A 23,305-nucleotide genomic window follows, 5' to 3' on the forward strand; every position below is an offset into this window, starting at 1 on the left:
CACTCTTTTTAGTTATTATTTCGTATTAAAAGTTACATTACATAGGCCTTTTTTGAGTTGGTAGGGTATTGTAGACCCAAGGCCACGCCTCTATGACACTCGCAATGAAGCCACCAAACACAAGGTATTGCCTTCCATGTGAACACTAGCCCCTGTTACCCTGCATCAGCAGTTTAACATGTTAACAATGTTACAGATGTGTTACTTTGATTTTAATAAACGTTTGACATGTTGTCAGTAGTGAGCCCCGTTGTGACCTAAACGTTTCACATGTCTGGACAACATGTCACATGACTGTGATGCCTTAAAGGGTACTCCGCTGAAGACTTCTTATCCCCTATCCAAAGGATAGGGGATAAGATGTTAGATCGAAGGGGTCCCGCCGCTGGGGACTCCCACGATCTCCGCTGTGGCACCCCTGTAATTCACGAAATTCGCTCTGTGCCATATGGCTGGTGATGCCAACAGCCGCACCCCTTCCATTCATGTCTATGGGAGGAGGCATAACAGCTATGTACTAGCCATCACCCTCCTCTAGACATGAATGAAGGGAGCGTGGCGTGACATCATGAACGCGGAAACCGCAAGCTTACGTGTTTCGGACGACACCACAACCGGCCTGGAGATCGCGGGGGTCCGCATCCTTTGGATAGGGGATAAGATGTTTTCAGCGGAGTACCCCTTTAAGTGTTTAATATGAGTACTTTTTCTCCCCTAGCCTTATTTATCATTACATCACTGTAAGTGACACATTCAGATGCCAGGCGTGGTCATGGATTATGGGAGGTTGGGGGTATCATAGGGGCATCTAAAGGACTTCCTAAGAAATCATTATAGAGTAACATATAACTGCTGAAGTGTGGATTTTAGGTATAACATTACTTGGGGGTTTGAGCTGTCCACACACATTTATGGTATTTGTGTATATACTGGGAGTATTAGGGTACATTCACACGTACGCAGATTTGATGCGCAGGATTTTCTGCTGCAGATTTCAATGTAAACTAAATGACTGAGCACAGCTTCTAATCTGCAGCTACAAATCCTGCGCATCAAATCTGCGCAGGATCCTGTTCGTGTGAACGTACCCTTAGGAGTATTTGTATCCACTTTTCCACATGAGCGCCCCGTGCTGGAGACTCTCACTGTATTGTACTTGATGGTTCTGCAGTTTGCGCATTTTTTCATTTCGTTCATTTTCCTTCCTTGTCTCCACAGTGGCTACCTATCCCACCAGGGACAGAGTATTATCAGCGCCTTGCTCTTCTCTACAGCCCTGTGGTTTGCGCTCATCATGACTATGCGTTATATCCTCAAACAACTCCTTTCGTATCATGGCTGGATGTACGAGCAACATGGCAAGATGTCTGCCACCACCAAGTTATGGCTGGTAAGAGGCATAGATCTATCTTGTTGGAAACAGATTACAAAAAAGAGGATGGAGTCACTTATTTTAATATAAAAATATACATATTTTATTGATATACATTAAAATGACAAAAAAGCATAAAATACATAGCAAGGGAAAAGGGAATTCCACTGGGTTAGAATGAATAAGCATCACTCCAAGTCAGACCCATATCGCAATACAAAAGAAGATTATAAGGTAAGTATTCCCCATGTGCATGCACTATATGTAGTCAGGGGGCGGAAGATACGCCTATTCTATCCATTTTGAAGCAGTCAGGAATACATACATACCAAAATTACATGTAGAATATTATGTGAAGGTCTGCTTGAACGACGCCACCCCAACGCACATTTCGGGAAGTCCTTCATCCTGGGGGTCAAAGACCAAAATTACATGTAGAATATTATGTGAAGGTCTGTTGGAGCGACGCCACCCCAACGCACGTTTCGGGAAGTCCTTTGTCCTGGGGGTCTGAGACCAAAATTACGTGTAGAATATTATGTGGAGGTCTGCTGGAGCGACGCCACCCAACTTACGTTTCGGGAAATCCTTCCTCCTGGGGGTTGAAGACCAAAATTACATGTAGAATATTATGTGGAGGTCTGCTGGAGCGACGCCACCCAACGCACGTTTCGGGAAGTCCTTCATCCTGGGGGTCGAAGACCAAAATTACATGGACAATATTATGTGGAGGTCTGCTGGAGCGACGTCACCCCAACGCACGTTTCGGGAAATCCTGTGTCCTGGGGGGTCGAAGACCAAAATTACATGTAGAATATTATGTGGAGGTCTGCTGTAGCGACGCCACCCCAACGCACGTTTCGGGAAGTCCTTTGTCCTGGGGGTCAAAGAACATAAATACATGTAGAATATTATGTGGAGGTCTGCTGGAGCAACTCCACCCCAACGCACGTTTGGGAAGTCCTTCGTCCTGGGGGTCGAAGACCAAAATTACATGTAGAATATTATGTGGAGGTCTGCTGGAGCGACGCCACCCCAACGCACGTTTCGGTAAGTCCTGTGTCCTGGGGGGTCGAAGACCAAAATTACATGTAGAATATTACGTGGAGGTCTGCTGTAGCGACGCCACCCCAACGCACGTTTCGGGAAATCCTTTGTCCTGGGGGTCGAAGAACATAAATACATGTAGAATATTATGTGGAGGTCTGCTGGAGCAACTCCACCCCAACGCACGTTGGGGAAGTCCTTCGTCCTGGGGGTCGAAGACCCCCAGGACGAAGGACATCCCAAAACGTGCGTTGGGGTGGCGTCGCTCCAGCAGACGTCCACATAATATTCTACATGTAATTTTGGTATGTATGTATTCCTGACTGCTTATACATGGATAGAATAGGCGTATTTTCCACCCCCACTACATATAGTGTACACACAGAGAATACTTACCTCATAATCTTCTTTTGTATTGTGATATGGGTCTGACTTGGAGTGATGCTTATTCATTCTCACCCAGTGGAATTCCCTTTTCCCTTGCTATGTATTTTATGCTTTTTTTGTCATTTTAATGTATATCAATAAAATATGTATATTTTTATATTAAAATAAGTGACTCCATCCTCTTTTTTTGTAATCTATAATCGTGTAGGAGTACACAGTAGGTCATATGCTTCTGTGCACATGCTGATATAAACCGATTGAATAGCAAAAATTTGCCTTTGTATATTCTTGTTGGAAACAGTGAAACTCTGAAACACATAACCAGTGCTACACTCTGTTAGCTTGAACTTGTACCTTTTAAGTGAATGGCGCTGGGTGTGGAGCTTCTGTTTCCATAATGAATCAACCGATTAACGTTTGGTGTTGGGAGGGGCTGTCCGTAAGAACCAGAGGAGATGGGGTGTTGAAAAAACATTCTAATGCCACTAAGCATAAATAGTTCAAGGGAATCTGACATTTTAAGTGAAAAGCTTGGGGTTGGGTGGCTACACACTATAGGTTAATCTTATGCTGAGGTAGTGAGTTGCACTATACCTGTAGTGTCAATAATACAAAGAAAATGCATCAATACAGATCAGACCTTAACCCCTTAATGACCAAGCCCATTTTCACCTTAAGGACCAGAGCATTTTTTGCACATCTGACCACTGTTACTTTATGCATTAATCACTCTGGGATGCTTTTACTTATGAATTTGATTTTAACATAGGGGTAAATTTTTGTCGATACTTGCCTCCCAAAAATTTTAACCCAATTTCTTCTGAGTATGGAAATACCCCATATGTGGATGTAAAGTGCTCTGCGGGCGCACTACAATGCTCAGAAGAGGAGTGCCATTGGGATTTTGGAGAGAGAATTTGTTTGAAATGGGAGTTGGGGACCATGTGCGTTTACAATGCCCCCATGCTACCAGAACAATAAACGACCCCCCCCCCCCCACATGTGACCCCGTTTTGAAAACAACACCCCTCATGGAATGTAATAAGGAGTGCATTGAGCATTTACACCTCACAGGTGTCTGACAGATTTTTTGGAACAGTAGGCTGTGCAAATGAAAAATTAAATTTTTCATTTTGGGGGTCTTTTTTTTTTCTTTTTACCTCTTGGGAAACTGAAAAGTATGGGGCAACACCAGCATGTTAGTGTAAAAAAATAAAAATGTTTACAATAACATGCTGGCGTGACCCCAACTTTACCTTTTCATAAGGGGTAAAAGAAGAAAAAGCCCCCCAAAATTTGTTAGGCAATTTCTCCCGAGCACGGAAATACCCCATATTCTGCCCTAAACTGTTGCCTTGAAATACGAAAGGGCTCTGAAGGGAGAGCATTTGAGGCCTAAATTAGGGATTTGCATAGGGACGGACCCAGATGCAAGAATTACACTTCCCTCCAATACCAAAATTACCCTACGACAGTGTTTCCCAAAAAGGGTGTCTCCAGCTGTTGCAAAACTCCCAGCATGCCTGGACAGTCAATGACTATCTGGCAATACTGGGAGTTGTTGTTTTGCAACACCTGGAGTCTCCGTTGGGGGAGGGGGGTGTAAACCTCCAACTGTTTCAAAACTACAACTCCCACCATGCCCTTTGGCTGTTTATGCATGCTGGGGGTTGTAGTTATGCAACAGCTGGAGCTACACTGCTTGCAAAACACTGAGCGTTTGTTACTTAACTCAGTCTTTCCCTACCGTGTGCCTCCAGCTGTTGCAAAACTACAACTCCCAGCATTCATGGTCTGTCAGTGCATTCTGGGAGTTATAGTTTTGCAACAGCTGGAGGTATAGTTTTGCAACAGCTGGAGGCACACGAGATGGGAAACACTGGGTTAGAAAACAGACAATATTTCCCAACCAGTGTACCTCATGTTGTTGCAAAACTACAACTCCCAGCATGACCAGACAGCCGAAGGGCATGTTTGGAGTTGTAGTTATGCAACAACTGGAGGAGAACAGTTTGGAGACCACTGTGTAGTAGTGTCCAAATTGTAGCCCTCCAGATGTTGAAAAACTTCAACTCCAAGCATGCCCAGACTGCCCAGGCCTGCTGGGAGTTGTAGTTCGGCAACATCTGAAGATATTGCCGAACTACAACTCCCAGCATGTCTGGGCATGTTTTGAATTGTAGTTTTGGAGCGCTACAGTTTGGACACCACTGTATAGTGGTCTCCAAACTGTGTCCTTACAGATGTTGCAAAACTACAACTCCCAGCATGTCTGGGCATGTTTTGAATTGTAGTTTTGGAGCGCTACAGTTTGGACACCACTGTATAGTGGTCTCCAAACTGTGTCCTTACAGATGTTGCAAAACTACAACTCCCAGCATGCCGAGACTGTCTGAAGGGCCAGATGTTACAGAACTACAACTCCCAGCATGCCTGGACGGTCTGGGCATGCTGGGAGTTGTAGTTTTGCAACATCTGGAAGTGCACAGTTTGGAGACCACTGCACAGTGGTCTCCAAACTTTGGCCCTCCAGATATTGCTAGACTACAACTCCTAGCTTGCCTTTGGCTGTCTGGGGGTGCTGGGAGTTGTAGTTTGTCAACTTCTAGAAGGCATTAGTGAAGATCACTTACCACAGATCTTCATTGCTGCCTCCTTTCTGCCGCCGGACCCCCGCTTAGGTACTCCGGCCACCGACGCCATCTTCCCCCAGCTTCCAGGGGCGGGCAGAGCAGGGATTTCAACTTAAAACACATGGTATTAGAAGGTATAGACAGACTAAAAATATGTAGGAATAAATGGATGACCGGAGATGTAGCTGGTTGTACAAAAAGAAAATAATGCTTTATTATATGAATATAAATGCATTTATATTCATATAATAAAGCATAATTTTCTTTTTGTACAACCAGCTACATCTCCGGTCATCCATTTATTCCAACATATTTTTAGTCTGTCTATACCTTGAGGTCTGATCCGTATTACTGCAAAAATCTCACTTTTTTGTTTTTTCAACTGTAGATTTTTATAAAATTTTGCCAAAAATCTATAATCTCACATTTTATTGTGATAGGAAATGTGAATCTAATCTGATCCTTCCAGGGCTATTTCTAGAGCTTCCCCATGGAAACCAATTTATCAGTAGTGCCAGCACAGGTTTCTAGAATAGAATGGCTGCATACATCTCTATTTCAGTGTCACCTTATTAATCTGCTTACACTACTTTTCTTTTATCCTTAGACTTTAGTAAAGATTTTCTCTGGCCGCGTGCCCATGCTGTACAGTTACCAGGCGTCACTGCCGCGCCTTCCCGTTCCAAAAATTCACGACACAATGCAAAAGGTAAGCCGCGACTGACCAGGTATATTGGCCCTCATTTACTATTCCAAACCCGACAAACCCGGGTTGTGCGCCAGATTCTGGCGTGTTGCGTGGCCGTCGGTAAAAGGGGCGTGGTCTCCAAAAAGGGGCGTGGTCCCGACCTTTTCACACAAAAAAAACCCAATATATTTACAAAGGTTTCCACAGAAAATGTGGTGGGTTTCTGCTGAGGAAAACCCTACAGATCCGAGCATGTGTAAAAAAAAAAAAAATAAGCAAAATGTAGGGAAAGTGGAAAATGTAGGGAAACCTTAGTAAATATTAGGGATCGACCGATATCTGTTTTTTACGGCCGATACGATAATCGGTGGAGGTTAGGGCCGATAACTTATACTGATATTCCGGTATAAGTTATCGGCTATTTATCCCCCCGCGACACCGGTGCAGATCATTGATTTAAAGCGGGCGCTTTAAATCAATGCACTGCAGTGGCTTTTGCGGTGACATAGGCTGCCGCCGCCACCACCCGCTTTTCTCCCCCTACCTGTCAGGCTGGTCCGGGCCATCCATCCATCCTTCCTGTAGTGTCCGGCGGCATTCTGGGTGGAGGGTGAACCGGTCCGGGCTGTGCTTCTTCTCCAGGGGTCCTCTTCTCCACTCTGGGCAGGCTCCGGCCTAGTAACGCAACATAGACGCCGCTGCGCAGTGACACCCGTGCGCAGCGACGCACCTGAAGTCACGGTGTAGCGGCGTCTATGCAGCGTACTAGGCCGGAGCCTGCCCGGAGTGGAGAAGAGGACCCCTGGAATGCCGCCGGACACTACAGGAAGGATGGATGGCCCAGACCACCCCCATTACGGGTAAGTAAAAAAATTTTTATTGACTCGGTGGGTGGGGGCCCCGACCGGTATAGCGGTATGGGCAAAAATCCATACCGTGGGAGAAAAAAATACCGTATCCAGTTCATACCGGTATACCGCCCAGCACTATGGTTGGGTAGTGCGACGCGGTGCGGTGGGTCGGGCGGTCGCGGTTTGGGGGGGGCGGGGCATTATCGGCTTATCGGCAAGGTAATTGCCGATACCGATAATGCCCAAAATCGTGATTATCGGTCGATAATATCGGCCATACCGATAATCGGTCAATCCCTAGTAAATACCGTGGAAAATTAAATTGTTGGGAATTAAAACCCACAAAGAAACCTACACAACACTCTTAGTAAATAAGGGCCATTCAGTTTGTTCTCACTTACTTTATATCAGGTTTTATGTGTTTGGTTATCTGCATAACTATTACGTTCAGGTAATAGGATTTCTCTTTTCGTGCATATACATAGGGAAGAGTGTTGACGCTTATTGCTTATAGGTGGCATACAGCATAAATCTGTGTATTCTTCATAGACTAATTTACTCTGTAGAGCAGTGTTTCCCAACCAAGGGGTCTCCAGCTGTTGCAAAACTGCAACTCCCAGCATGCCCGGACAGCCGTTGGCTGTCCGGGCATGCTGGGAGTTGTGGTTTTGCAACAGCTGGAGGCACCCTGGTTGGCAAACACTGCTGTAGAGTCTGAAGAGCTCGGTGATGCCATCTTGTGGCCTTCTAGAACTCCCCAGGTCAACTGAAAGCTGTAGGCCACACATGACTACAGGCATTGAGAGTAGAGATGAGCAAACTTACAGTAAATTCGATTTGTCACGAACTTCTCGGCTCGGCAGTTGATGACTTTTCCTGCATAAATTAGTTCAGCTTTCAGGTGCTCCCGTGGGCTGGAAAAGGTGGATAGAGTCCTAGGAGACTCTTTCCTAGGACTGTATCCACCTTTTCCAGCCCACCGGAGCACCGGAAAGCTGAACTAATTTATGCAGGAAAAGTCAGCAACCCCCGAGCTGAGAAGTTCGTGACGAATCGAATTTACTGTAAGTTTGCTCATCTCTAATTGAGAGGTAGAGGTAATCCAGTAAAAAAAAAAAAAAAATTCAACTGGCTCTAGAAAGTTAAACAGATTTGTAAATTACTTCTATTTAAAAATCTTAATCCTACCAGTACTTACCAGCTGCTGAAGTTGAGTTGTTCTTTTCTGTCTGACAACAAATTTTTTTTTTTTTTACTGGAATACCTCTTTTAATAACATAATGCTGAATGATAGGCAAGTGGTCCAGGGAGCATATGTGACTGCTATAAGGGTTTATTATGATGGAGCGTTGTCTACAGTTAAATGCGCACAATTTTTGCTATTGCACTTCTTATGGTAAATAAAAAATATTTCTAATATACTTTGTTTAAAAAAAATGAATTTTTCTATGTTTTATTTGTGCTTAAAAAAGCTCAAGAGCACATTTCCCCCCAACTCATACACAGACTTAGGACCGAAGCCCAAACACAGGGAGTGCAGCCTGGAGTGCTGAGGGGGGTGTGTCCAACCAACAGCATATGGCAGTTCAGTGTGTGAGAGGAGCTATGATTGGATGAGGTTGGACACACCCCCTCAGCACTCCAGGCTGCACTTCCTGTGTTTGGGCTTCGGTCCAAAGTCTGTGTATAAGATGGGGGAAATGTGCTCTTGAGCTTTTTTTAAGCACAAGTAAAACATAGAAAACTTCATTTTTTTTTAAACAAAGTATATTAGAAATATTTTTTATTTACCATAAGGAGTGCAATAGCAAAAATTAGTTTTAATGAGAATGACCCTTTAATCTCTGGATCATACAGACAGGTCTGTGAGAAGTGATGCACCAAGTCACTATGCAACCTACATGTCATCTATTTCTCCATAGTATCTGGAATCTGTGCGACCTCTAATGAACGATGAGGAGTTCAAACGCATGACAGGACTCGCCAAAGATTTTGAAGTAAAGCTGGCACCCAAGCTGCAGTGGTACCTGAAGCTGAAGTCCTGGTGGGCATCTAACTATGTAAGGATTTTTCTCTTGAGATAATTGTGACATGTTTATGTGTATAATAAATCTATCCGGAGAATCATAGGTCCTTGCTGAATTTTATTGCTTTCTAGGCTCTTTTTAGAGGGGTTCCCTGTCTGATCACGGGGGTTTCGAACACTGGGACCTCCCATGATCTCTATAATGTGGCCCGTCGCTCGCCTCTGGGTGCTCTAGCTCCCACCTTCTAAGATGAACTGGTCTCGGAAGGTGGAGGCTGGAGCGCTCAGAGGTAAGAGATGGGGCCGTGAACTGGAGATCACAGGGGGTCCGACCGCTGAAATCAGGCACTTATCCTGTGGATATGGGATAGCTTTTGCATTAACGGAGTACTCCTTCAAAATTGGATCTGATTATTTAAAGGAGTAGTCCAGTACAGTGACCCCCTGACCTACGATGGCCCGGATATGTGATAATTTCAACATGCGATGGTCTCTCAGAGGCAGCATCAACATACGATGCTTTTTTATGTCGGGGCCATCGCATAAATGGCTATCCGGCAGCGCAGACTGCTTCAGCTGCCACCGGATAGCCATTTAAGGTGCCCCGTGTGGTCCGGTGGGTGTCACTCACCTGTACCGGCGCTCCGGACCGTCCTCTTCGGGATCCCCTGCATTGCCGGCGCTCTCCATCGTCATCATCGCGCACGCCGTCCCGTCATCCAATAGGAGCGGCGTGCGCAGCGATGACGGTAATGAAGAGACGCCGCAGAGACGTCAGGGGATGCGGCGACAGCGATGGAGGGCGACATCAAGGGCAGCGGTGAGCGCCGGGGACAGGCGAGTACTGTATAACCTCCTATACCAGTGGTCTTCAACCTGCGGACCTCCAGATGTTGCAAAACTACAGCTCCCAGCATGCCTGGACAGCCGTAGGTTGTCCGGGCATGCTGAGAGTTGTATTTTTGCAACATCTGGAGGTCCGCAGGTTGGAGACCACTGTCCTATACTTTACATTGCACGGATCCCTCAACATACGATGGTTTCAACTAACGATCGTTCATTTGGAACGGATTACCATCGTATGTTGAGGGACCACTGTATTTAAATATTGTGTGTAGTTAACTCTTCATACAAAAGTTATATAACATTGGCTATTACTTACATAACCGATCTGCAAGGGAAAACTGCCCCCTCCAGCCAATCACTCCGCCTGCCAAGCGCAAGCACAGTGCAGCCTCGGTCCGAGCGCTTGGAGCTGTGAGTAGAGGGGGAGAGTGCAAGCACAGCAGGGGCGTGTTTGTAATCTGCTGTGGGGCGGTGATTATAGCTGTGCACGGCCATGTTATTTCCTGTATAATGCGCGCTGCCTGCCGGGAGATTTAGTTTATAGGTGTGCGCACATCGCGCCCATAACCAGGAAGTACAGGGAAATCTACAGGCTTATAACGGGCGAACGGGAACAGCGGACACATGATGGGGGCATGTGCAACAGTATGGCAAGTACATTGCTCCCTCAACTTACAATATTAATTGGTTCTGGGACGACCATTGTATGTTGAAACCATTGTATGTTGAGACCATAACTCTATGGAAACCTGGTAATTGGTTCTGAAGCCCCCAAAATGTCATCCAAAAATAGGAAAAAGTGAGGATTAAAGAAAAATAAGTAGATAACTAATATAGATAAAACAAGTCCTTACATATAAAAGTAATAAAGATCTGCTGGGAGCTGTAAATCACTGTCTATGTCAGTGTTTCCCAACCAGGGTGCCTCCAGCTGTTGCAAAACTACAACTCCCAGCATGCCCGGACAGCCAAAGGCTGTCCGGGCATGCTGGGAGTTGTAGTTTTGCAACAGCTGGAGGCACCCCGGTTGGGAAACGCTGGTCTATGTAGAGGACAGGAGCTTCTTCAGGGTCCTGTACAGAACACGCAATGTCCTAAAAAAGTAACATGGAGCCGCCCTCACCTGGTGTCCGAAGGAGCAGCTAACCCGGGCACAGGTAAAGAGTACAGAACATGTAATACCTTCCTGTACTGTAGGGGGCGCTACCAGACACCAGTCAGTGCATGCACTTCAGTAATACAGGTGTTTTACCAGTAAATGCCCATTCTGATTGGTCGGTTCTTGCAGCCATTGACATATTTTACAGATCTGCACTGTCTGTAGCATTGTATGATGAGTCTGGTTTCAAGTTACAATGATCCAGAAAAGACCATTGTATGTTGAAACTATTGTATGCTGAGGCCATTTTAAGTTGAAGGATCACTGTACTTATTTATTTTATTTTATTTTCATTGCTGGATATCTCCTTTAATAAACCCAGTTGTCCCTCTTTTGTAGGTGAGCGATTGGTGGGAGGAATACATCTACCTGCGCGGAAGGAGTCCCATTATGGTAAACAGCAACTATTATGCAATGGTAAGCAGGAGATCCTGAAGAGATCTTTTTCTTTAATTCTTTTTAAGGCTGTAGACACCTTTTTAAAAGATATTTTTTAATAGCATTAATTTTAGAAATAAAGCAGCCCTTGCAATAGATTTTTTTACCTACCTGCCTTTCTGAATAAAAAGAAAAGTGGCCACTCTGCTGGCACCTCTGTCCTGGTCAGAAACTGTCCGGAGCAGCATATGTTTGCTATGGGGGATTTGTTGCTACTCTGGACAGTTCCTAACATGGACAGAGTTGTCAGCAGAGAGCACTGTGGTCAGACTGAAAATAAATTCAAAAAGAAAAGAACTTCCTGTTGAGCATACAGCAGCTGATAAGTACTGGAAGGTTTAAGATTTTTAAATAAAAGTAATTTACAAATCTGTTTTTATTTTCTGGCACCAGTTGATTTAAAAAAAAATGTTTTCCAGTGGAGTACCCCTTTAAGCTCATAATGGTTATTTGTCTTTGAGGGTAGACAGAACATCACAATATGACAGCCTATCAGACGTCTATGTCATCCATACGCTGTGGGATTAAAGCCTTCTGAGAATACATTACTGCCTGCCAGGGGAAATGGCTATCTTACCTTTGTATGTCATACAGGGTTGCTTTAAATGCTCATTTGCAATAAATCCAAAATGTTGACCGGCCTGATGTGTGAGGTCTGTACGGCATATTTTTGTGTTATAGTTTAATACAAGGATATGCCATCAGTTTATGATTGGCGGGATCCACCCTCTGAGAAAAAAGCTCTACAGCCAACCATATTTAAAGGGGTACTCCGACCCCAAGACATCTTATCCCCTATCCAAAGGATAGGGGATAAGATGTCTGATCGCAGGGGTCCTGCCGCAGGGGACCCCCACAGTCTAGCATGCAGCACCCACCTGTAAGCACTGCTGGAAGCGCTGGAGGCTCTCAGTGTTATGGCACGCCCCGTGTGATGTCACGCCCCGCCCCCTCAATGCAAGTCTATGGGAGGGGGCGTGACGGTCGTCACGCCCCCTCCCATAGACTTGCATTGAGGGGGCGGGGCGTGACGTCTCAATACTCCATCCCCGTGGTCGGGTGGCATAACACTGAGGGCCTCCAGCGCTTCCAGCAGTGCTTACAGGTGGGTGGTGCATGCTAGATTGCAGGGGTTCCCAGCGGCATGACCCCTGCGATCAGACATCTTATCCCCTATCCTGTGTATAGGGGATAAGATGCCTTGGGGCAGGAGTACCCCTTAAAGCTTCTTGCATACAACCAGGTGACTGAGCGATCATGTGTAGGGAAAACTAGGCAGATCACTAAAATAGCACTGCAGCCCCCTTAAAGGGGTACTCCGGCGCTTAGACATCTTATCCCCTATCCAAAGGATAGGGGATAAGATGCCTGATCGCTGGGTCCCGCCGCTGGGGACCCCCATGATCTTGCACGCAGCATCCCAGTAAAAATCAGTCCCCGGAGCATGTTCGCTCCGGGTCTGATTAGAGGCGCCCACAGGGCCGGCGGCATGTGACGTCACGCCTCCGCCCCCGTGTGACATGAATGAGACCCCCAACGAATATCTAAAATGATGGTGTATCCTAGCAATAGCATAGGAGTACCCATTTTAAAGGTGATTGCTGTGCCCCTTGCTTAACTAAACTAAAATTTCTTAATTTCATGTTTAATTTCCATTTTACTCCATACATTAGGACTTTCTGTATGTTACACCAACACCAATTCAGGCAGCACGTGCAGGTAACACAGTCCACGCATTGCTTTTGTATCGACGCAAGCTCAGTCGCGAGGAACTGAAACCGGTAAGAATTTTTTATTCTTATGTACACAATTGAGAAAAGGTTTATGTGTGCGCTAGTGCAGTTTGTGTCCTATAATGTTTTTATAGCATCATTGTTATTTTTGCTATTGTAACCTCGTGGTTCAGGGTCACATAGTAGTTTCTTTAGGGATCATCTTTCCAAGAGCCTTATGCTCACTAGGAGAGATGAGAGGAATACGAGGCTAGGTAATTAGCAGTGACCTTACAGTAGCTGTTGCAGAACATTTCAGTATATTGCATACTATTGCTCTGTAGTCAGTAAATCTGCATTACCTGCTGAATGCATTCCATGGCTGCTCCTCTTCCTGCGACATTGTCAAGCACAAGGTAGCATTCTGTAAACACACCTCATTCTTCCCTATGGCCCAATGAAGATATATGTGTATATGATGGGAGGCTGTAGAGGCTGGTTAGTGGTGGTGACATTACTCAGGAGGTGGGGCTTGAACTCTGCGACAAGATCCAGCCACGCCTCCTGAGACAGCAGACTATGATGCACAATTAAAATTAAAAGGACTACACAACTTCCTTTCAGAGGTATTTAATGCAAAAACATTTTTATCCTTAAAGGGGTACTCCGGCACTTAGACATCTTATCCCCTATCCAAAGGATAGGTGATAAGATGCCTGATTGCGGGGGTCCCGCCGCTGGGGACCCCCGTGATCTTGCACGCCGCACCCCGTTTATAATCAGTCCCCGGACGTTGTTCGCTCCGGGTCTGATTACGGACGACCACAGGGTCGGCGGCGTGTGAAGTCACGCTCCGCCCCCCTCAATGCAAGCCTATGGGAGGTGACATGATAGCTGTCACGCCCCCTCCCATAGGCTTGCATTGAGGGGGGTGGAGCGTGACGTCACACGGGGGCGGAGGCTTGACGTCACACGCCACCGGACCTGTGGTCGTCGGTAATCAGACCCGGAGCGAACATGCTCTGGGGACTGATTTTAACTGGGGTGCTGCCTGCAAGTTCACGCGGGTCCCCAGCGGCGGGACCCCCATGATCAGGCATCTTATCCTTTGGATAGGGAATAAGATGTCTAAGCCCCGGAGTACCCCTTTAAGGGAAAATTACAATAATTGAATGCAATTTTTATAGACAGTCTACTTTATTAACATATTGCTTAAAGGATAAGTATCATGAAAAAAAAACTTATCCCCCATAAGTTTTAGATTGCGGGGGTCCAAGCGCTGGGGGCCCCCCCAAGAACTGCTGTTTGGAGTCCCGGTTCTCCATCTCTAGGGCGCCTTGCGACCTAAAGCGGTGGCTGCCACGCCCCTTCTATATAGCTCTATAGAAGTGCAGAAGATTGCCGAAATGCAGTTTTCTTTTCATGATACTTATCCTTTAAACTTAAAGGTTTAAGGTTGTGGATATGTTAAATGTTATGATGGCTCATTGGGTGGGGGTCTCGGCGAGACATTCATATCAACTCTTTTCGCATTGTGTTATTTTCCCCCACGGTATCTCTGCAATGCTTCTGTGCCCACTGTAACGACTGGGTATAGAGCAGGGTCCCAGGATCCATTATCCCACTGTGCTCATCCCAGTGGGAACGCACCTTTAACACCACCCGCATCCCCGGAGAGGAGACAGGTAAGCGAGCGGGTGAACCAAAATCAACAACATTAATGTCCCTTATGGTGGACGGGACCTAACAAAACCCAGAGTTTTCCTCTCCTTTTCTTCTAATGAGATTTGTGTGTGCAGCTGCTGCATATAGGTTTTAGCTTCCACATTTAGAGCTTAGACTGAGATTCCATTTTGGTTTATTTAAGAAAAAAAAATAAAAAATCTCAATGATTGACAGATTTTTATATTAAGTTTGAACCAAAAATACAAGCTCCAAATGTGTCCTGCAAAACCTAGCAACCATTACACTAGCAACCTGAGCTCTGGAGCGGGTGAAGGTTCGCTTTACTTTATCTTTGCATGTGTGACCTAGCGCTGGGATTAACATGGGAAGTTGTTTCTGTAATAATAATAATAATATTAATCTTTCTATGGTAGTGGAATGTCTATTGATTATGGAATTCTCTCTACCTTCTTCTCTTCTTTCCTCTCCTTTACCCTTCACTTTTTATGTTGTCCACACAACCTCCACTAACCATTGACCCCTCAATACACACAATCCCATCTAACTTATACTATCATATTTATTAATTTACTTTATTTATTTTTAATTTTTGTTATTTTCAATTTTCCACCTTTTTTTTTTTTGTAATGTGCGCACCCCCCCCCCCCCATCCTCCGGTATGTTATCCTTCTTCTCTCTCTTCCTGTACTTGTTGGTGTGTGGCTCCTGTTTCCCCTCTTATACAGCTGATGATCCAAGATTGTTTGCCCATGTGCTCTGCTCAGTACGAGCGCATGTTTAACACAGCACGTATCCCTGGAATAGAGACAGGTAGGAGCAATCTTACGCGTTTCTAAAATCTTTGACTTATTGTTGAAAAAGAAAGGCTCCAGGCAGCCTTCACATGACTTTCCAGCACATCTCATTCCTTTGATACCTGGTTGGTTTAACATTATAAAAGGCCCAACAGGGCATATAGGTGTCATAGGGAATTGCTGATAAGGCAAAGGCTGCACAGATAGCATTGCTGCATTACCACAAATCATGGCGAACTTTACTATTTTCTTAAAGGGGTTACCCAGGAAAAAAACTTTTTTATATATATATCAACTGGCTCCAGAAAGTTAAACAGATTTGTAAATTACTTCTATAAAAAAATGTTAATCCTTTCAGTACTTATGAGCTGATGAAGTTGAGTTGTTCTTTTCTGTCTAAGTGCTCTCTGATGACACGTGTCTCGGGAACCGCCCAGTTTAGAAGCAAATCCCCATAACAAACCTCTTCTATTCTGTGCAGTTCCTGAGACAAGCAGAGATGTCAGCAGAGAGCACTGTTGTCAGACAGAAAAGAACAACTCAACTTCAGCAGCTTATAATTATTGAAAGGATTAAGATTTTTTAATAGAACTAATTTACAAATCTGTTTAACTTTCTGGAGCCAGTTGATATTAAAAAAAAAAAAGTTTTTCCCTGGAATACCCCTTTAAAAAAGTTGCTAAAAGCAGATGTAATGGATTTTTTTTTTATCATGTTTGGAAGAATATGATCACAGCATCATGTGAGATAAAGGGGTAGTCCAGCTTACAACTTTTTTGACCCATTATCCCTGGGCTGCCAGCATGTAAAACAACAACCTAGACTTTCACGGTGCCCTGTATCGCTGCTCCAGTCCTACTGAGCAGCGATGGCATGAATTGAGCCCGGGAACAAGTCTTTTTCTTGTGCCTGGGCTTAAATGGGTATTCCATCAAAAAAACTTTTATTTTTTTTTTCATATCAATTGGCCCCAGAAAGTTAAACAGATTTGTAAATTACTTCTATAAAAAAAAAATTGTAATCCTTCCAGTACTTATCAGCTGCTGAAGTAGAGTTGTTCTTTTCTGTCTGACCACAGTGCTCTCTGCTGACACCTCTGTCTGTCTCAGGAACTGTCCTCTGAGTAGCAGCAAATCCCCATAGCAAACCTCTCCTGCTCTGGACAGTTCCTGTGACAGACACAGGTGTCAGCAGAGAGCACTGTAGTCAGATAGAAAAGAACAACTCAACTTCAGTAGCTGATAAGTACTGGAAGGATTAAAGGGTACCTCTCATCAAATAAACTTTTGATATATTTTAGATTAATGAATGTTGAATAACTTTCCAATAGCATGTTAATGAAAAATATGCTTCTTTCTATTGTATTTTTCCCGATCAGTCCTGTCAGCAAGCATTTCTGACTCATGCTGGAGTCCTAAACACTCAGAGCTGCCAGCCTGCTTTGTTCACAGCCAAACAGGCTGTGAAGAAAGCAGGCTGGCAGCTCTGAGTGTTCTCCTTTGTGAACAAAGCAGACTGGCAGCTCGTAGTGTTTAGGACTCCAGCATGAGTCTGAAATGCTTGCTGCCAGGACTGGTAGGGAGACCCCTAGTGGTCATTTCTTCAAAGTGGAAAATTAAATAGAAAGAAGCATATTTTTTAATAACATGCAATTGTAAAGTTATTCTGCATACATTAATCTATAATATATCAAAAGTTTTTTTGATGAGAGGTACCCTTTAATATTTTCTAATAGAGGTAATTTACAAATCTGTTTAACTTTCTTGAACCAGTTGACTGTTTTTTTAATTTGTTAATTTTATGGATTACCCCTTTAAAAGGAGATCTGCAGCCACAGGATAGGGGATAAGTGTCTGATCGCATTGGGGTCTGAACGCTGAGACCCCCTGCGACTTCCTGTACGGGACCCCGGCTCTGCTGCGGCTCTCCCGTGCAAGGGACGTGTCAACCGCTGCATGACCCCGCGGCCGACACTCTCCCTTCATGTATCTTTTTGGGAGAGGCAGAGATGCAGCATTCGTGCATCCTCTCCCATAGAGCTGTATGGAGGGGGAGGTTGTCGACCTACGCGAGGCCGACGACGCGCGCATTAGCCGCAATAATGTCAGGTCCCCATATGGAAACACAAAAAGACAGGAGGGGCTCAACCTAATACAAGCGAGGTGCTGCCCAGTGAAAAAACAACAATATGTCTAGACCAGAAAAAGCTGTCACTGATAAACGGCAGCACACCCAATATAATTAATCAACAATGTTTATTGGTACAAAAAATATATATTAGGACATGCAATTGCACACAAAAAAGGTTAAAAACCATAAAATCTCTGGCTAACTAAAGCCAGCACACAACTAGGGGAGGGGCCATGAACCCCCTCTCCTACCTGACACCCGTCCTCGATAATACAATAAACGACCTTGTGTCGGGTCCGCGGATCATATACAAACAGTATTACAGAAAGAAATGATATCAATAGGCAATATATATCACAATATTAATATAGTCAACCATACACTAACTGACTGCAACATTTGTACTATGCTGGACTACCACACAGACCAGACATCAAGGGCCAAATAAAGATGGAGTAGAAAGGACGACGGGGTCACCAAATCCCAATCCCCAGGTCCCCATATGGGAGAACACGAGGGGGGGTCCCAGCGGTCAGACCCCCTGCGATCGGACACTTATCCCCTTTCCTGCAGATAGGGGAAAAGTGTCTATGGCTGCAGTACTCCTTTAATACATCCCACTGCCAATCAACCTTTCACTGGGGCTGATCAATCTCATAGGGCAGTGTTTTCCAACCAGGTTGCAAAGCCACAACTCCCAGCCGACCCGGACAGCCGAAGGCTGTCCGGGTCAGCTGGGGGTTGTGGTTTTGCAACAGCTGGAGGCACCATGGTTGGGAAACACTGTCATTACTGTCTGCTCGAGGAACCACATCCCTCAGCATTCTCTTTTGATAACCAGACTGGAACAAAAAGCAGCTTCCACCTTGACAAAACATGGGAGCTAATTCAGTTGCCCTGCAAGGAATGTGCGGACACCCCCAGCTTTTCCATCCATTGCATATCTGATTTTTTTCGCTATTTTTAAATTTTAAAATTTTTTTTTTTGCAACTCTCTCCATAGAGAACATCTAAATCCCCATAATTTATGGTAGTGCGGTGATTTTAGAAAAGCACGTGTGCAGCTCCGACAACTAGATAAGGACCCATATCAAATAATTGGATTGCTGAGACGGCTTTATTTAGAGAAAGGGTTGTCTTCTTCTAAAGTGCCCCCTTTGGGGGCTTCTAGTCTCTTATATTCCTACCCAGTCAAGGAATTTCTTGTTGCTTGGAAAGAACCAAACTAATATTCTATTTAAAGGGGTACTCCCCTGGAAAAAAAATAAAAAATTTAAATCAACTGGTACCAGATAGTTAAACAGGTTTGTAAATGACTTCTGTTTAAAAATCTTAATCCTTCCAGTACTTCTCAGCTGCTGTATACTCCAAAGAAAGTTCTTTTCTTTTTGAATTTCCTTTCTCCCTGACCACCGTGCTCTCTGCTGACACCTCTGTCCCTTTTATTAACTGTCCTGAGCAGGATACGTTTGCTATTACTCCGGACAACTCCTAAAATGGACAGAGGTGGCAGCAGAGAGCACTGTGGTCAAACAGAAAAAAAACATACAACTTCCTCTGGAGCATACAGCAGCAGATAAGTACTGGAAGGATTGCAGTTTTTAAATAGAAGGAATTTACAAATCTGTTTATCTTTCTGGCACCAGTTGATTTAAAAAAAAATGATTTCCAGTGGAGTACCCCTTTAACATCGCTCTTTAATTGCTAAACGCTCAGTACTAAAACTGAATATTACTTAGCTGTGACTTTTCAATTGAAATATACTAAATTTAGGTTGGTTTCCACTTTTATTGATGTCTTTTTATATCATTACTCTTAGATTACAATACACCCCCCCTCCCCCTCTTCCCCCCAAAAAAGAAAAGGCCTTTTTTATTCAGAGCTAGGAAAGTCTGGATTTAATGAGTATAACATGGCGTACAATTCAAGGGCTTAGCAGTGACCTTACAGTAGTTTCATCTAGTGCCAAGTGGTAGGTCCACATAATGTTGAATAACACTTGAAAAGCCCAAATCTGGACATTTTAAAGGGGTAGTCCAGGGAGCTGAACTTTTTAAACACTTGTCCACTATTCACGAAGAGGAGATAAGTGTCTGATCATGGGGCCCGAGCGCCCACTATTGTGGACGGAGGCAAGTGATGGACCGCTCATCCAATCACCGGCTGAGGTGTCCAGAAAAAGGGCCGCTGTGCTTCGAGGACATGTAAATGATTTGGGCCCCATACAGGAGGTCCCCGCAGTCGAACCCCCATGATCAAACACTTAGCCCTTATCCTGTGGATAGGGGATAAGTGTCTAAAAAGTTTAGTTCCCTGGACTACCACTTAAAGGAGTACTCCAGGACTGGAAAACTTATCCCCTATCCTAAGGATAGGGGATAAGTTTCAGATTGCGGGGGGTCCGACTGCTGAGACTCCCCGCAATCTCCCGTACGGGGTTACGGCAGTCTGCAGGAAGGGGGCGTGTCGACCGACCGCACGAAGCGGCGGCTGACACACCCCCTCAATACAACTCTATTGGAGAGCTGCCTCCATCAATCCCCGGCTCTGCCATAACGCTGTATAGAGGGGGGCGCGTCGGCCGGTGGTAGACACACGTTATCTGGCAAGAGAGTCGGGGCTCCGTACGTGACATCGCGGGGGGTCCCAGCCATCTGAAATTTATCTCCAATCCTTAGGATAGGGATAAGTTTTCCAATACTGGACTACTCCTTCAGAGCCCTGTCCTGGGAGTGCCCCCAAAGTGACCACATTTTAAATGGAGTTTTGCGTAACCCCCATCTCTTTTGTGGCCTCGTTCCCAGGATTGTCCCCCTAAGATTGAAATGAGTGGCACGTTTATAGTAGATATTGCCAACCATACAAAACTATTAACATCAGTGCCCTGCATGGTTGTCCTTATAGGCCGATGGCACCTGTGTTGTCTCCAACCCAACTTCTCTGTGGCCTGCACACAAAGGCTATGGACATAGATGCCCCCCATACTGCATTGGAAGCCATGTTGATTCCTGCTCACGGTGTGGATGCCATGACAGTTCAGTAGAGCCCTGGTTAAGAAACGCTGCCTTCTCACAGCTTCAAAAGAATATGCCCCTGCAAAATTAATACATTTTAAGGCATGAAGCTATGGCAATGGAATGGCTTATGGAACAGCACCCCTCGTGTCCATGGGCTTTGTCTAGGCAGTCTGCTGTAATGAGACTTGGCAATATCACTAGATCATTGTTTCCCAACCAGCGTGCCTCCAGCTGTTGCAAAACTACAACTCCCAGCATGCCCGGACAGCCTTCGGCTGTCCGGGCATGCTGGGAGTTGTAGTTTTGCAACAGCTGGAGGCACTCCAGTTGGAAAACACTGCTTTTGATGGTACATAGTCACTGTATCCTATTGCAATAGATATAGGAAAATCTAGAAGTAGCCCCCTATAATGTTCTGTGTATCTAGTGCAGTATGTGTACTTCAGATTTAGGGAAGTCTCTTATTTTGGAGCGATCGTTAACAGAGTAGAAGTAGATTTTGTGTGTGACGGTAGTAGTTTTGACCATACCTGTATTCTGTGGCCAGATACCATCCAACACTTCTCGGACAGTAAACACATTGTGGTGTACCACAAAGGGCGCTTCTTCAAGGTCTGGGTTTACCATAGCGGTCGGCTGCTGAACCCCAAGGAACTAGAGATCCAGTTCCAGCATATTCTGGAGGACACAAGCCCCCCGCAACCAGGAGAAGAGAAACTGGCGGCACTGACTGCTGGAGAGAGGTGAGAGGTCCCCGTTAAAGTAAATTTGAGGGTGCGTATGACTGAGGACAAGGATGGACGGGACTGTGATAGCCAATGATTACTCTGGTACAGATAAAATAAATTAAACTCCCTTCACAGCCCCATAAAGTGCTGATTTGGGTGGGTGGGAGTAGTGATCCACAACCAAAGGAACCTTTTATAGGTCGTGGGGGGGTAAAGCCTATCAAAATGCAGTATCCTGCAAGTAAAATGACTCTTATCCCAGTGTTCTTGTACAGCATGGAATCTACTGGCATCCCATTGTCAGACCTTAAAGGGGTACTCCACTGGAAAACATTTTTTTTTAAATCAAATGGTGCCAGAAAGTAGAGATGAGCGAACTTAAAGTAAATTCGATTCGTCACGAACTTCTCGGCTCGGCAGTTGATGACTTATCCTGCATAAATTGGTTCAGCTTTCAGGTGCTCCCATGGGCTGGAAAAGGTGGATACAGTCCTAGGAGACTCTTTCCTAGGACTGTATCCACCTTTTCCAGCCCACCGGAGCACCGGAAAGCTGAACTAATTTATGCAGGAAAAGCATCAACTGCAGAGCCGAGAAGTTCGTGACGAATCGAATTTACTGTAAGTTCGCTCATCTCTATCAGAAACTTAAACAGATGTGTAAATTACTTCTATTTAAAAATCTTAATCCTTCCAGTACTTATCAGCTGCTGTATGCTCCAGAGGAAGTTCTTTTCTTTTTGAATTTCTTTTCTGTCTGATCACAGGGCTCTCTGCTGACACCTCTGTCCATTTTAGCAACTGTCCAGAGAAGGATAGGTTTTCTATGGGGATTTGCTCCTGCTCTGGACACTTCCTAAAATGGACAGAGGTGTCAGCAGAGAGCACTGTGGTCAAACAGAAAGGAAATTCAAAAAGAAAAGAACTTCCTGTGGATCATATAGCAGCTGATAAGTACTAGAAGGATTTATATTTTTAAATAGAAGTAATTTACTAATTACCAGTTGATTAAAAAAAAAAATGTTTTCCAGTGGAGTACCCCTTTAATGAAATTGTTTACATCCTATCGCAAACAATTGATATGCATCTATGTATTAGATCGCTGTAATAATTGGATTGCAAGCCAGATCTCTGCAGAGCTGTAACCTGTGAACCAAGGCCTAGAAAGGAGACATTTCCATTCCTAGAAGTGGCCAAACACCTTAGATACCAGTTGGCATAGCCAGTCTTCATCAAGAACAAGGAATCGGGCATGTAGAAATCCAATATGTCCCCTCAAACACATTAGATGGTTGGCTAGTCTGTCCTTTGAGTTGGGAAGATGTTCATCTTATGTGTATAGCCAACGTAATGGAGTAGTCATAGGAACTAAACTGATCCCCTATCCACAGGGAATTCCCCTGCCATCTCCTCTACCGGGCCCTGCATCTCATCCTCGGAGCAGAGCAACCCCCTACTTTCCGAGACGAGCAGGAATGATGGCTTGGTCAGTGAATCACCGGCTCAGGTAGGACCCCAATACCAGCCGGTGGTTGATGGAGTAGGCCGTCATTCTTCTGTATGGGGCATGGCAACTCACCCTTTCCTGGAGCGCCAGAGCGCTCCAGGAAAGGGTTAGTTGCCATGCCCCATACAGGAGATTGTGGAGGTCCCAGGGGTTGGGACCCCCTCCCGATCAGACACTTATCCCTATTCTGTGGATATGGGAATAGTTTAGTTCATCGGATATCAGGATTTCTACAAGCTTTGTGATTTGACCCCTTCTCGGTGGATCCCATATTCTGTTAACCAC

General features: G+C 45.0%; 1 protein-coding gene across 5 annotated transcripts in view; it reads left to right on the plus strand.

Moving 5' to 3' along the window:
- Nucleotides 1-23,305, plus strand: part of LOC130293781 (carnitine O-palmitoyltransferase 1, liver isoform-like) — a 70,751-nt gene that overhangs the window by 22,483 nt on the left and 24,963 nt on the right. For 4 of the 5 annotated variants that reach the window (XM_056542870.1, XM_056542873.1, XM_056542872.1 and 1 more), the window contains exons 4-10: nucleotides 1,219-1,390; nucleotides 6,047-6,148; nucleotides 8,901-9,038; nucleotides 11,349-11,426; nucleotides 13,121-13,228; nucleotides 14,757-14,844; nucleotides 21,334-21,529. In XM_056542870.1, the coding sequence (XP_056398845.1) occupies nucleotides 1,219-1,390; nucleotides 6,047-6,148; nucleotides 8,901-9,038; nucleotides 11,349-11,426; nucleotides 13,121-13,228; nucleotides 14,757-14,844; nucleotides 21,334-21,529 (882 nt within the window). Of the gene's footprint in view, nucleotides 1-1,218; nucleotides 1,391-6,046; nucleotides 6,149-8,900; nucleotides 9,039-11,348; nucleotides 11,427-13,120; nucleotides 13,229-14,756; nucleotides 14,845-15,570; nucleotides 15,656-21,333; nucleotides 21,530-23,305 lie in introns of all 5 variants that reach the window. The other variant, XM_056542874.1, reaches the window with a different exon arrangement.

The sequence above is a fragment of the Hyla sarda genome, chromosome 10 (assembly GCF_029499605.1).
Source record: "Hyla sarda isolate aHylSar1 chromosome 10, aHylSar1.hap1, whole genome shotgun sequence".
Classification (NCBI taxonomy): domain Eukaryota; kingdom Metazoa; phylum Chordata; class Amphibia; order Anura; family Hylidae; genus Hyla; species Hyla sarda.